Source organism: Oryzias latipes, chromosome 9 (assembly GCF_002234675.1).
Source record: "Oryzias latipes chromosome 9, ASM223467v1".
NCBI classification, from domain to species: domain Eukaryota; kingdom Metazoa; phylum Chordata; class Actinopteri; order Beloniformes; family Adrianichthyidae; genus Oryzias; species Oryzias latipes.
Genome location: NC_019867.2, coordinates 275,508 through 290,805, shown reverse-complemented (window position 1 = coordinate 290,805; position 15,298 = coordinate 275,508). Strand labels below are relative to the sequence as shown.

At 44.6% G+C, this 15,298-nt stretch overlaps 1 protein-coding gene across 2 annotated transcripts; it reads right to left on the bottom strand.

The window, feature by feature from the left end:
- Positions 1–1,100: 1,100 nt before the first annotated feature.
- On the bottom strand, positions 1,101–14,552 carry LOC101167092 (ras-related protein Rab-14). 2 transcript variants are annotated; one of them, XM_023958090.1, is made up of 8 exons: positions 14,394–14,548; positions 14,101–14,157; positions 2,546–2,599; positions 2,220–2,397; positions 1,933–1,999; positions 1,577–1,664; positions 1,470–1,500; positions 1,101–1,398 (listed from the first exon to the last, which is right to left on the bottom strand). In XM_023958090.1, exons 2-8 carry the CDS (start codon positions 14,150–14,152, stop codon positions 1,221–1,223), a joined length of 648 nt encoding a protein of 215 aa, XP_023813858.1. In that variant the 5' UTR covers positions 14,153–14,157; positions 14,394–14,548; the 3' UTR covers positions 1,101–1,220. The 2 variants fall into 2 exon arrangements, with proteins under 2 accessions (XP_023813858.1, XP_023813859.1); XM_023958091.1 differs by lacking the exon at positions 2,546–2,599 and having other exon boundaries at positions 14,394–14,552.
- Between the last annotated feature and the right edge of the window lie 746 nt (positions 14,553–15,298).

Below are 15,298 nucleotides of genomic sequence, written 5' to 3'. Positions count from 1 at the left end.
GTTGCTTCCTGAGAGGTGGAGTAAAACAGCTGTGTGGCCGGAGCTTTTATCAAACATCTGTCATGGGCCTCTCATCCACCAGGGGGCAGCATTTCTACTAACAGACACAAATCAAAGTCTTTTGCCTGACCAAAGCAGCATGACTCCACCCACAACTCACCAAGGAATGGCCCCGCCTCCACCCACCATAGATGACTGCATGGCCCCGCCTCCACCCACCATAGATGACTGCATGGCCCCGCCTCCACCCACCATAGATGACTGCATGGCCCCGCCTCCACCCATCATTGATGACTGCATGGCCCCGCCTCCACCCACCATAGATGACTGCATGGGCCCGCCTCCACCCACCATAGATGACTGCATGGCCCCGCCTCCACCCACCATAGATGACTGCATGGCCCCGCCTCCACCCATCATAGATGACTGGATGGCCCGCCTCCACCCACCATAGATGACTGCTTGGCCCCGCCTCCACCCATCATTGATGACTGCATGGCCCCGCCTCCACCCACCATAGATGACTGCATGGCCCCGCCTCCACCCATCATTGATGACTGCATGGCCCCGCCTCCACCCACCATAGATGACTGCTTGGCCCCGCCTCCACCCATCATAGATGACTGCATGGCCCCGCCTCCACCCACCATAGATGACTGCTTGGCCCCGTCCACGAGCACCAAAACCTTTAACTTCCAAGTTTAAAAACTTCCAGGCCTCTCTGTAACCATACCAACCAGCTTCATGGGCGGGAGGAGTCACATAGGTGGGAGGGGTCATGTAGGTGGGAGGGGTCACAGTGGTGGTCCCATGTTCTTCATTCACACCCTGCAGCTTCACTGGATCTTGGAGTCAGAAACCTTCATCTAAAGTCAGAACCAGACCGTCTACCAAGATCCAGTCTGGAGGTTCTGAATTTGTTACTGTTGTGGTTCTGAAAGGTCCCAGGTCGGCTGAGTTTTTCCCAATGGGGTGGGGCGGGTTCTCTGACGCTTTTTGCTGTTTTATCTTCTGATCCATCAGGTTCTGCTGGATTCAGGTTGGAACCATCCGGGGGTCGGTTCTGTCCTGCGGGTTCAAGCCTGTACAGGTGGGGGGTGTTTTTTTGGGGGTTTTTATGACTTCCAGAAGGCCCTGGATGGATCCGGTTCTGACCCGGGCAGCTTCTGGGTCATGCATTGAGGTCTTGTTTGGATGCCCCCCCCCCCCGGTTCCTGCGGCTAGCAGCTGCAGCTCTCCTTGGGGGACTGGCTGTCGCTGTTGAGTCGGCCTCCTTGCGGCGCAGACGGTTTGTGCTGGACTCCGGACTCGGCCGCATTCAGGTCCAAACTGCCGTCCTGGATGTTCTGGTAAATTCTCTTGGCCGCCTCCAGGAAGGCCTCTTCCACGTTTTCTCCTCTGGAGATCAGAGAAACAAAGGTCAGGAGGGGAACAGGAACGGCACGGCGAGGCACGGCGAGCGTACTCACGTCTTTGCGCTGGCCTCCAGGAACAGTAAACCTGAGGGACAGGAAGGGGAGGAGTCAGACAGACGGCAGAGACACGGCAGGAAGACCCCGCCGTCTCCTAAACTCACCGTTCTCGTCGGCGAACTGTTTGGCCTCCTCGTACGTCACGTCCCTCTGAGCCTCCAGGTCGGCCTTGTTCCCGATCAGAATGATCACCTGAAGGGAACCAGGAGGAACAGAGGTCAAAAGGTCATCCGACCTCTGCTATGTTTTCATTTGAAGGAGAACGTCTGATGTTTACACCGATAGGAACCATCCCTGAGTCGGTTACGGAGCATACAGACGGGTCGTGTTTGGTCCAGATCAGCACACCTGGTGTGAACTGGCGGCGGAACCCAAACAAGGTCGAGTAGCTTTGAAACGTCTCCGTTCCCGGGCTTTCCTTCACAGGACCTGCTGTGGTTGGAGGCGGAGCCTCACTCACCGTGTTGGGATTGGTCAGGTTCCTGGCGTCCGTCAGCCAGCTGCTCAGGTGGTTGTAGGTGCTCCTCCTGGATCAAAACAGGAAGTTATTCAAAGATGATTGCTTGATTCCGTGCTAGTTATTCGCCAAAGTTCAGACAGTTGAACTCAAGGCGCCGCCCCCGATGCACTGCTACCAGACTGCCGTGCCGCTCCCATCACGACCTCTGATGGCGTCTGTACATTGCCTTAACACGACGCCGCAGAGGCCTGGATCACATACGCCGTGAGGAAACGGGGGGTCTGTACCTGGTGATGTCGTAGACCATGAGGGCCCCGGCGGCGCCTCTGTAGTAGGATCTGGTGACAGCTCGGAAGCGCTCCTGACCCGCCGTGTCCCAGATCTGCAGCTTCACCTTCTGGCCGTGGACCTCCATGATCCTGGTGCCGAACTCCACCCCGATGGTGTGAGGACAGTCGGCCATGACTGCAGAAACAGCAAAACCTCTGAGAACAGCTCCAGAACATTCCCCATCAGAACCAAAGCCTTCCGATGTTCCTCTGGTTCCATCAGGAACAGCATCCTGAAAGCCTCACACACAGCAGGACTTCAGCAGAACCAAAGAGAACCTCACATTTCTTCTCTGTGAACTGGTGCAGCAAACAGGACTTCCCCACGCCCATGTCTCCTGCAAGGACACACAGAGACACACAGATAGACAGACACACAGAGAGAGAAAGAGAGACACACAAAGAGACAAAAAGACACAGAGACACACAGAGAGACAAAGAGACACAAAAAGACACACAGAGAGATACACAGAGACACAAAGAGAGACAGAGACACAATTAGATACACAGAGACACAAAAAGACACACACAGAGACACACAGAGTCAAAGAGACAGAGACAAAAATAGACATGCAGAGACAAAGAGACAGAGACACAAAGAGACACACAAAGAGACAGAGACACACAGACACACACAGATAGACAGAGATACACAGAGAGACAAAGAGAGACACACAAAGACACAAAGAGACACACAGATAGACAGAGACACACAGAGACAAAAAGAGACACACAGAGTCAAAGAGAGACACACAAAGACACAAAGAGACACAAAGACACACAGAAACACACAGAGAGACAAAGACACACAGATAGACAGAGACACACAGAGAGACAAAAAGAGACACACAGAGAGACAAAGAGACACAAAGAGAGACAGAGACACAAAGAGATACACAGAGACAGAGACACACAAAGACACAAAGAGAGACAAAGAGACACAAAAAGACTCACAGAGAGACAGAGACAAAAAGAGAGACAGAGACACACAGACACAAATAGATACACAGAGACACCAAAAGACACACAGAAAGACAGAGACACACACAGAGACACAAAGAGACACAAAGAGACAGAGACACACAGAGACACCAAGAGAGACAGAGACACACACAGAGAGACAGAGACACACAGAGACACAAAGACACAAAGAGACAGAGATACACAGAGACACAAAGAGACAGAGACACACAGAGACACAGAGAGACAGAGACACACAGAGATACACACAGAGACACAAAGACAACACCTGTTAGTTTCCATCAACATTTTATAGCATTTTACAGTAAATAATTTGCTCCCTGCTTGATGTTTATGTTTCAACGGGAGAACCAGCTGCTGAAGGACGCTAAAGTAATCAGAGTAAATCTAAAAGTCCGATTTGAAAACCAGATTTCTTTGATTCGTCAAAACATTTAGGAAATCTCAGAAGTTTGACGGATGAATGTTTCTGAGACGTCATCCAGAGGAGAAACCCAGACGACCGCTCAACTCAAACTAACAGCGGGACACAGAAGTGGAAGTGTAATAGTGTGGGACTGTGGCTTCTGTTCTATCAGAAAAGTCCTCCATGGTTTCCGGATCAGAACCTGAACTCAGAGGGTTCAGGTTCTGCAAACAGGAGTCCCGGCAAGATGGCGATGGGAGCAAACTTCCGGTAAGCGTCCTGCGCAACATAACCTTGAAAACGTTACTTTAAGACGGAATAGTTATAAAACCGACTCTCCACTGGATTTCAAGATAAAACAAAGCAAGCTTTGAGCCAACTGAAGATTGCCTAACACGCCCAACTACTATACGAGCATGGCTAGTAAACCCAATGCTAAAGCTACAGCTAGTGCTAGAGCTAAAATGCTGTTTCCACATGACTACTGCACGCCTGAGGACATGGAAACAAATGCAAAGGGGACAAAAAACAGCGTGGAATCACCTTTGAAACCAGCAGTGCCACAAAAAAAGCCAAAACCAGATGAAACCTGCTCTCTCAGACCAGGAGAAGCCTCAAAAGCATGATGACGGACTTTAAATCGGAGCTGCAGCAAAACACTGACTATATCCGCTATCGCCAAAGCCGTGGAGTTTAACTCTGCTGAAATCAAGGAATGTAAAGACAGAAAAAAAAAGTTGGAAGAAGAAGTGAAACGTCTGAAAGAGAAAAATGTGGAGTTGGAGCAGAGAGCATCAGAGATGGAAAAGAAGACTTTGGAATCGGAAAGATACAAGAGAAGATGGAACCTGAGACTGAATGGTGTTAAAGAAGAGAAAGCGGAAGACACTCGAGGAATTGTGGCAGATCTCATCACAAAGATCGCACCACCCTGGGCAGAGAAAGTGGACCACATTCTGGACACGGTACACCGGCTGGGCCCAACCGACGTCAACCGCCCTCGTCAAATCATCATTCAGTTCACAGGAAGGAGATACAGAGACGAGCTGTGGCGAATGACTAAACACCATCCTGTCTGTCGAGACCTCAACATCCGCTTTGCAGAAGACCTCATCAGAGAAGACAGAGGGGCAAGGAAAGGGGTGTGGCCTAAAGTTGAGCAGGCGAGAAGGAATGGTTGTAAGACAATGTTTGGTGGTCCTTATGCTGTCATTAATGGTCAGAGTCACTCCATGACTTTAGTTAGTCTTGTAATTTGGTAAGTTAAGACGGTTATTGTAAATTCAAGGTTTTGTTGCTTTAAAGTTTTTGTTCAGTAATACTTTCAGCCTCATTTAGGTTTGTTAAGTTTGTCTTTTTGTTACATGCTGCACCTTAAAACAGATATTTCTTTACTTTCTTTAAATGCCAGAGGTCTAAGGGATCTAACAAAGAGAAAAAGCTTTTTTATTTTGTAAAGGGAAAAATGTTGATTTTGTTTTATTACAAGAAACACTCTACAAATGAAGACAAATCATTTTGGTCTCAGCAATGGGGGGGACAAGGTTTTTTTCAGTCATGGCAATCCCAGATCAGCAGAGGTCGCTGTACTTCTCAAAAACTTCCAGGTCCATTATATCATTATAGTAGATATTGATCATTTGAAATTCATCCTGGTTAATATATATGGCTACAATAACATCAAAGAGAATAAAAATGTATTGGAGCAAATTAAATTATTTACATCAACTCAGATTAGCATATTCATCTAATAATATAATTGTGGGAGGGGACTTGAATCTACTGCAAGGACACAAGGAAAGGACTAATCAGAGGAATAGTGAGAATAATGGGAGGGGCTTAGAGTATACGGTCCCCGACTAAAGTCTTGTCGCTTATCCATTTTGTAGAAACAAAAGCGTTTAACCTCACTGTTAATGAATCCATTGGTTTTAGAAATGTCTCATCTTCTTCTTTCTCTTTCGGCTTTTCCCATCAGGGGTCGCCACAGCGAATCATCCTTTTCCACCTCACTCTATCATGGACATCTTCTACCCTAACGTTAGCCAACTTCATGTCCTCTGTTAAGACATCCATATATCTCCTCTTTGGCCGTCCTCTTGCCCTCCGGCCAGGCAGCTCCATCTCCAACATCCTTCTACCAATATATCCACTATCCCTCCTCTGAACATGTCCAAACCATCTCAGCCTGGCTTCTCTGACTTTGTCGCTAACACAGGCAACATGAACCGTCCCTCTGATGTACTCGTTCCTTATCCTGTCTAACCTGGTCACTCCTAAGGAGAACCTCAACATCTTCATCTCCGCTACCTCCATCTCAGCCTCTTGTCTCTGTCTCACTGCTACCGTCTCTAACCCATAGAGCAGAGCTGGTCTCACCACTGTCTTGTACACCTTTCCTTTGAGTCTTGCTGACACTCTTCTGTCACACAACACTCCTGACACTTTCCTCCAACCGCTCCAACCTGCCTGCACTCGCCTCTTCACCTCTTTTCCACAATCCCCATCACACTGAACTGTTGACCCCAAGTACTTAAACTCCTGCACCTTCTTCACCTCAGTCCCCTGTAACCTAACGCTTCTACCTTGATCCCTCTCGTTCAGACACATGTATTCTGTCTTACTACGACTGACCTTCATGCCTCTTCTTTCCAGAGCTAACCTCCACCTCTCTAGCTGTTCCTCCACCTGCTCTCTACTCTCACTGCAAATTACAATGTCATCCGCAAACATCATTGTCCAGGAAGATTCCTGTCTTACCTCGTCTGTCAGCCTGTCCATCAGCATAGCAAACAAAAAAGGACTCAAAGCTGATCCTTGGTGTAGTCCCACCTCCACCTTGAACTCCTCTGTCTGACCTACAGCACATCTCACCACCGTCATACTTCTCTCATACATGTCCTGAACTACTCTGACATACTTCTCTGCCACTCCAGACGACCTCATACAGTACCACAGCTCCTCCCTCGGCACCCTGTCATACGCCTTCTCTAAATCTACGAACACACAATGCAGCTCCTTCTGACCTTCTCTGTACTTTTCCATCAACATTCTCAAAGCAAAAATGGCATCAGTGGTGCTCTTACGGGGCATGAAACCATACTGCTGCTCACAGATCTCCACCTTCTTCCTAAGCCTGGCTTCCACTACTCTTTCCCACAGCTTCATTGTGTGACTCATCAACTTTATTCCTCTGTAGTTGCTGCAGTTCTGCGTGTCACCCTTGTTCTTAAAGATCGGAACCAGAACGCTTCTCCTCCATTCCTCAGGCATCTTCTCACTCTCTAAAATCCTATTGAACAACCTTGTTAGAAATTCCACTGCTGTCTCTCCTAAGCACTTCCATACCTCCACAGGTACGTCATCAGGACCAACGGCCTTTCCGCTCTTCATCCTTTTCAGAGCCTTCCTAACCTCATCCTTTCCAATCTCGGCTACTTCCTGCTCCACAACAACCACATCTTCCTCCCTTCTTTCCCTGTCATTTTCCTCGTTCATCAGCTCCTCAAAATACTCCTTCCATCTTTTCTGTACACTCTCTTGGGTTGTTAGCACCTTTCCATCTCTGTCCTTAATCACCCTTATCTGTTGCACATCCTTCCCATCTCTGTCTCTCTGTCTGGCTAGCCTGTACAAGTCCTTCTCTCCTTCCTTTGTGTCTAACCTGTCATATAGCTCATCGTAAGCCTTCTGTTTGGCCTTTGCCACCTCTCTCTTCACTCTACGCTGCGCTTCCTTGTACTCCTGTCTACCTTCTTCAGTCCTTTCTACATCCCACTTCCTTTTAGCCAACCTCTTCCTCTGGACGCAGTCCTGTACTTCCTCATTCCACCACCAAGTCTCTTTACCGTCTTTCCTCTTTCCAGATGACACACCTAGCACCTTCCTACCTGTTTCCCTGATAATCTCTGCTGTAGTTTCCCAGTCCTCTGGAAGCTCATCCTGACCACCCAGGACCTGCCTCAACTTCTGCCTAAATTCCTCACAAGTTTCTTCATTCTGTAGCTTCCACCACTTGGTCTTCTTTTCTGTTTTCCCTCTCTTCTTCTTCCTGACCTCCAGAATCATCTTACACACCACCATGCGGTGCTGTCTGGCTACACTCTCTCCTACCACCACTTTGCAGTCAATAACCTCTCTCAAATGACCTCGTCTACATAGGATGTAGTCCACCTGAGTACTCCTACCTCCACTTCTGTATGTCACTCTATGTTCCTCTCTCTTCTGGAAGTAAGTGTTGACTACAGCCATTTCCATCCTCTTCGCAAAGTCCACCACCATCTGTCCCTCCAGATTCCTTTCCTTCACACCAAACCTGCCCATCACCTCCTCATCACCTCTGTTGCCCTCACCAACATGCCCATTAAAGTCTGCTCCAATAACAACTCTCTCTCCTCTGGGGAAACTCTCTATGACCTCATCCAACTCACTCCAGAATCTCTCCTTCACTTCTAACTCACAGCCAACCTGTGGCGCATACCCACTGACTACATTCACCATCACCCCTTCAATTTCTAACTTTAGGCTCATCATCCTGTCTGAGACTCTTTTCACCTCTAGAACACTGTTTACAAACTCCCCCTTCAGAATCACTCCTACCCCGTTTTTCTTCCTATCAACACCATGATAGAACAGTTTGTATCCTCCTCCAATACTACGTGCCTTGCTGCCCTTCCACCTTGTCTCCTGCACACACAGTACATCTACCTTCCTTCTCTCCATCATGTCTGCCAGCTCTCTGCCTTTCCCTGTCATTGTGCCAACGTTAAGAGTCCCTATTCTCAAACCTATGTTCCTGCCTTTTCCCTTCTCTCTCTGGCCACGGACCCTTCTGCCTCCCCTCTTTCTTCGACCAACAGTAGTCAAATTTCCACCGACACCCTGTGGGTTAACAGCATCGGTGGCGGTCGTTGTTAACCCGGGCCTCGACCGATCCGGTATGTCTAAAGTGTTGTGGATGATTCGCATGGTTATTTTGGCAATTTTTTGGAAATTGGTTTTAGAAACAAAGGTTTTAGAAATGTCTCATATGAAAGCTAAAACCCTCCCAAATGACGTTCAATGTACTAAAATAAAATTGCTCCACTGAAGAAAGATTGATCATTTAATGAACACACAAAGGTCACATTTTGGCAAGACAAAAGTTTTGTGGCCTACAGAGAGTAATGTGAAAATGTAACAAATAATTTACTTCAAAAACAAAAATATGTTGCATAACATCAGTGAATGAAGTAGTGCTACTGTGAGATCCATATTTAATATCTTGTATGACTTCCATGAGCTTGAAGGACAGCATCCATGCGGTTTGACAATGATTATCATCAGGAATAGCAAAGAAAGCAGTCTTCCATGCCTCCCAGAGTTCATCCAGACTCTTTGGTTTGGTCTTCCATGCTTCCTCTTTCATTCTACCCCAGACATGCTCAACGATGTTCATGTCTGCTGACTGGGCTGGCCGGTCCTGGAGCACCTTGAGGAACTTTGATGTAGAGATGGAAGTATACCATGGAGCACCATCCTGCTGCAGAATTTGACCCCTTTTCTGGTTGGGAATGTAGGAGGTAGCTAATACTTCTTGATATTTTAGGCTATTGATATTGCCTTCCCCCCTGCAAATGTTTCGCTCCCCCCCTACTGGATGGAACGTAGGGGGGGAGTAAACGTAACTGTTTTCTGGGTGAATCTAGGGTCCATGCGGGCTCCAGTTGGTCTCCTGTGATGTAATTCAGCTGAAGACTCATCTGAGAAATCCACCGTCTGCCACTTTTCCAGCGTCCATCCTTTCAGCAGGCTGTGGGCCTTGGCAAATGCCACACGTTTGTTCAATTGCCTTTTGTTTAGTGCTGGTTTCTGGGTATGGAGGCCATTTGGAGACAGAATTCTACAAACTGTTCTGGACTTGAGGTGACCAGGCCTGGTGGAGCTCTGCTGCAGTGGAAAAGGGGCTGGTCCTCCCCAGCAGTTGTCTTGCGGGGTCTGCCGGACCTGGGCTTGTCAAAAACATCTCCAATCTCTTCAAATCTTTTTCTTCTTCTTTGTTCTTGACGCTGAGACACATTGAAGGTGTCAGTCACCTCAGCAGTGGATCTGGTCTTCAGCCTCTTGATGATCAAGGCTTTGGTCTCAGGGTGAATCTTAGGCATGTTGTCAGAGGTCAAGTAGCAGTTGATGTGAAGGCCTGGTGTGCTGGGGTTCTTTTTAGACACACCCACTAATTGATTGATCAGTAATTGATCACAGGTGAGGCTGTAATCTAGGATTGGGTGCATCATATGACAAGGCGACAAAACTTTTGTCTTGCCAAAATGTGACCTTTGTGTGTTCATTAAATGATCAATCTTTCTTCAGTGGAGCAATTTTATTTTAGTACATTGAACGTCATTTGGGAGGGTTTTAGCTTTCATATGAGACATTTCTAAAACCAATGGATTCATTAACAGTGAGGTTAAACGCTTTTGTTTCTACAAAATGGATAAGCGACAAGACTTTTGTCAGGGACTGTATGAGAGGGAGAGGTTAGTTGCCGCGGGGGCAATGAAGGAAGACATGAATGTGCGCCTCTCCTGTGTAATGCTGTTGAACATAGAATAATTTCACTGAGGATTATTGCACTTGGGGAATTGTGGAGAAAATAAACCAGTTACAATTGGAACACGACTGCCTGGATCTGTGAAACACCCGTCCTCATCACAACCTTAAATACAGAATTCGTAAACTCTCAATCTCATTTAGTAAAAAAGTTCAAATCAAATCTGGAAAAAAGGAGCTGGACATAGTCAAACAGCTGAATGATTACTGTGGTACACCTGAGCCGTCTGAGGATGATAAACACATATTGAACCTACAATCCAAATTAGATGAGCTTTATACTCAGACATCAGATCCAGAGCAAGATGGATAGAAGAGGGCGAAAAAAATTCAGCATATTTTTGCAGCCTGGAGAAGAGAAGACAAAAAAGGAACAGCCTAAAGTCACTTCTAGTGAATGATATGGAAATTACAGATGAAAAGGCCATATCCTCAGAAATGTATAGATTTTATAGCCACCTTTACAGCTCTAAACTTTCAAGGACAGACTGTGACAACTTTATAAAAGAGATTACGCAACACATCCCCAAAATAGACGATAATTTTAAACAAACATGCGATAAACAACTTTTAATCTCTGAGCTTGATGCTGTCATTAGTCGACTCTCTCTCAATAAATCTCCTGGTTCAGATGGGCTCACAGGCGACTTTTATAGACACTTTTGGGAAGATATCAGAAATTTACTGTATCAAGTCTTTTTGGAAATCTTTGAAACTTGCACACTTCCAACCACAATGAAACATGGGATTATAGTTTCTATCCCAAAACCTGACAAGGATCCTAGACTTATAGACAACAGAAGACCTATCACCTTAAGAAATTCAGACTACAAATTATTAACGTACATTTCTGCCTCTCGTCTCCAGACGGGACTCTCAGAACTTACAATCTGGTTTTCTGAAGGGCCGTTCATTTCATAATAATATAAGACTGGTTATGGACATCATTGAATACCGACACCTTATAAAAGATAATGGTTTTATTCTCTTTCTGGATTTTTACAAGGCCTTTGATTCAGTGGAGCATCCGTTTATAATGACAGCACTGGATAATTTTGGTTTTGGTACTAAATTTAGAAACCTGATCTATGGTCTATATCAGAATATCAATAGCTGTGTTGTCCTTCCTAATGGCACCACCCCAAGTTTCAAAGTTGCTGTAGGAATCCCTCAAGGTTGTCCCATCTCTCCATATCTGTTCTTATTAGCTACTGAAATGTTGGCCATTTATATTAAGAATTGTAGTGAAATCAAAAAGTTAAATGTCTTGGGCACAGAGATCATTATTAGCCAGTTAGCAGACGACACAACACTGTTTTTAAAAGATGAGCATCAAATTAAAGCAGCTATTGAAAAAGTCAAACACTTTTCCAAAGCATCAGGGTTAAACTTAAACTTAAAGAAATGTGAACTGTTGGCTATTCATGACACACCCTTAAAAGAAATCAATCATATCCCCATTAAATCAGAAGTTAAATACTTGGGCATCTATATCAACAAAGACCAAAAAATAAGCCAATCAAGGAATGTGGGTGAAAAACTTGATGAATGTAAGACCAGGTTGAATATGTGGCTCCAAAGAGACACATGGCTGCTGGATCTGTCTGACACAGATGGAGGGTTTGTCTAGATGGATTTATCCATCTTACTCTAATGCCATCCCAAACAAAATGATAAAATCCATCAACCAAATGACGTTTAACTTTATTTGGAGAAACAAGCCTCATTACATGAAAAAAAACTATATGGTCAAAGAATTTAAGGATGGGGGTCTCAAAGTTATTGACTTTGACTGCAGTCTTAACGGAACCCTGAAGATAAACTGGTTGAAATCGTGGATCAAACACAACCAATCCTTCTGGTTCTGTGTCCCAAAATATTTATTTAACAAATTAGGCGGGTTAAAGTTGGTGCTTATTAGTGAATATGACATTAATAAGCTCCCTATAGCATTATCAGAGTTCCACAAACAAATTCTGCTATACTGGAAAATCTTGTATGTGCATAATTTCTCGCCACACTCAAATATTATTTGGAACAACAGATACATCCTCCACAGAAACAAATCCTTGTTTTGTGCTGAATGGTTTGACAGAGGAGTCTGGTCGGTGTCTGATCTGATGGATACGGAGGGAAATTTACTAGATTATGAGCAATTTTGTTTAAGACATAACTTCAATCCTCCTATTTCAGAATTCTTAAAAGTCTGTAATTCTCTTCCTGGAGAATCATGTAATGATAGAACCACAGTTAGCCACATTATCAATTGAAGGTTGCCCTCTTATGGACAGAAAATGTAATAACTCTTTGATCAGAAATTGGTTCACTAAAAGGTTTTTTCCTGGACGACAGAACAAAAACAATATACTGCAGAAATTTGACCAAAATGCAGGGATGTTAGAGTTATGTAATTATCATTTGCTTACACGCTATTATCACCATGATATGATTGTCTCAGTTCTATCTTTCAGTAAGAAAACAATGACCTGAAAAGTTCTGATCATACAAGAACATGATGTTCCTGAACTGCTTGATTGAATGACCTACTTTTATGTTATCAACCCCGACCACCAATAAAACCAGACTGGATCCACTAGGATGGCAGAACTCTGTGACAGTCCCCACTGTCACAGACCGATTCTCCTTCTGCAGAACTCTAGCAAAAGTTCTCATCTCCTGTGTGGTTCTTCTCTTTATTAAGGAAAAAGTCAGAACCCTGACAGTTGTTACATAATTAAGAACCGATTTCATGAAACTTCCTATTCCCCCAAAAGTTAAAGAAACACACTTCAAAATTATGGGTGATATTTATCCTCCAAAGAATGACTTAGATTACGTTTCAACATTGATGACAACAGCTGTTCCTTCTGCCAAACTGCTGTTGAAGACATCGACCACAGATTCTTCCTGTGTGATGTTGTTCAAATGTTCTGCTTGGATGTTTACAAATGGTTAAAAAAATAAATTCCCATTCATCATGGACTTCTTTTCCAAAGAAGTAACAATCTTTGGGCTGTCACTACACAACAGTGTAAATAATGTATCAATACTGTGTTATGTTTAGCCAAGTTCTTTATACACAAAAACAGGTTACAGAAATGTCACCCTAACTTTACCTTCTTTAACAATGAGGTCAATTTATACTTTAAATCCATAAAGTTAATCGATTCACCTAAAGCCATAACAGTTTATGACACCCTGAGTGATATTCCCAGAATGTTGTCTCCCCCTGCATTTAGTAACACTATCCAACTCTGAAATTGTTGTTTTCTTATGTTATACTTTTCCCTAATTTCTCTATGATTATGAATGTAGATAGGTTTAAGTATACATACTGATAAGAATGTTCTTTTTTCTTTTTTGCTTCCTTTCAAATTGTGCTATTCTCTCTTGTATTCGCCATATTTTGTAAGTTTTAGGTGAATGTTCTGGTGTTGTTTTGCATCGTGTTCAATAAAAAATAAATAAAAAAAAGGTTCTGCAAACACTTCCACCCTAACTAACCCGGATGGTTTACAGGAAGTTCTGACTTTTTGAGGGACTACAAATCCGGGACTTCCTGCTGGAGTCCTGATCGACGCTGCAGCTGAAAACTCCCATTGTCCTGAAACGCACCATTACACCAGTTAACTTCCAGATTCCTTTGCCTTTATTAATTTTTGTTTTATTTTTGCATAACCTGTTTTACATTGTTATTATTATGGTTTTTGTTTTTTGTTCTTTCTCCTGGCGAACATGAAGATTGTATTTTGCACACAGTGTGGAGTTTTGTGTTTGGTATTTTGTATGTGCAATGTGCAATATTTGTTAATAAAGTTTATATAAAAAAACCCAGTTAACTTCCGTGTATGCGCGCGCACTCACCGATGATGATGTACTTGAAGATGAAGGAGTAGTTGTACGGAGCCGCTGTCATCGTCTCTGCGGAGAACAAACGGAGGCTCTAAGGAACCGGTTCATACTCAAGCAGTCGGCTGGACCCGGACCCGCCCTTCGGGCTCGGTTCTCCCTGGTGGGCGTGGTCCCGTGGCCGGTCAGCTGACCGCGTTAGCTGCTGTCCATTAGCGTAGCTCTGCAGCTTAGCGCGGCAGTTTTCCGGCCAAAACCGGAAAAAATGCAGCAGAAATTCAGATCCGGTCATCAAACCGGAGCTTTACCTTAAGTCTGACCGCTGTTCAGATCCGTGAACCCGGTCAAAGTGCTGGTTTGGTCGATGGTTCACGCACTTTCGCCGCTAACCTGCCGATCTGCCAGGAGAGCTTACGAACCTCCTCCCCTCCAGGAAAACGCAAATATCGCGAGATGTCAGAGTGACTGCTGCGGCTGAGCGGAGCAGAGCGGAACAGCAACCAGTGAACCAATAAAACCCATGTTCGGATGAAGTTCTGCTTTACTTCTTTAAAGCAGCAGCTGGATGAAAGAACCTGAAGTTTGATGATTTTCTAGGGTTTTTCGTGTTCAGAAGGAAACGGGGAGAAGATCTGCATTCAGATTTCTGATTGTAATCTCTGGCAGTTTTATGTTTGGGTTCTATTCACCTGAAAAACGAAGAAAAAGAACCTGTGAGGATGTAAAAGGTAGAACTGCATCCAGATACTGACGGTTGTTCTAATCAGGAACACTAACAGTTTGAGATTCTGACATCATCAGGTCCAGTTTAGGAAGAACCCTTCACAAGGTGGTTCTCTACCTGAGGCAGGTGGAGAACATGTCAGTGAATGATGGTTCCTGAATGTTCTGCAGCAGAACCACCTTCTGGAGCTGATGAAATAACTTGGTCTTCTTGTTTGGACCATTAAGAACATTCTCAGATCAGGAAGCATCCCTGGTTCTGGTTCTGGTTCATAATAAAGGGTGAAAGCTGTCACAGCACCTCCGCAAGGTCAAAGTTCACAGTCTTAAAGTTTTTTTTTTTTTTTGTCTGTATTTATTTATTTAATATTTATTTCTTTATTTAATAAGAATCTCATTTTTGATAATAATTTTTCATAATAATTTTAGTAATGTTTTTAATTATCTAATATAAATGTCATTTGTGATGTCCTTTATTGATGTTAAATTA

Excerpts from the sequence above, each read along its gene's own strand:
- LOC101167092 (XM_023958090.1), bottom strand. The coding sequence starts at position 14,152 with ATGACAGCGGCTCCGTACAACTACTCCTTCATCTTCAAGTACATCATC. Across the intron at positions 2,398-2,545 it reads CCAGTTCACAGAGAAGAAAT|TCATGGCCGACTGTCCTCAC; the intron begins GTGAGGTTCTCT and ends CTGTTTCTGCAG. Across the intron at positions 1,399-1,469 it reads CTGGAGGCCAGCGCAAAGAC|AGGAGAAAACGTGGAAGAGG; the intron begins GTGAGTACGCTC and ends TCTGATCTCCAG.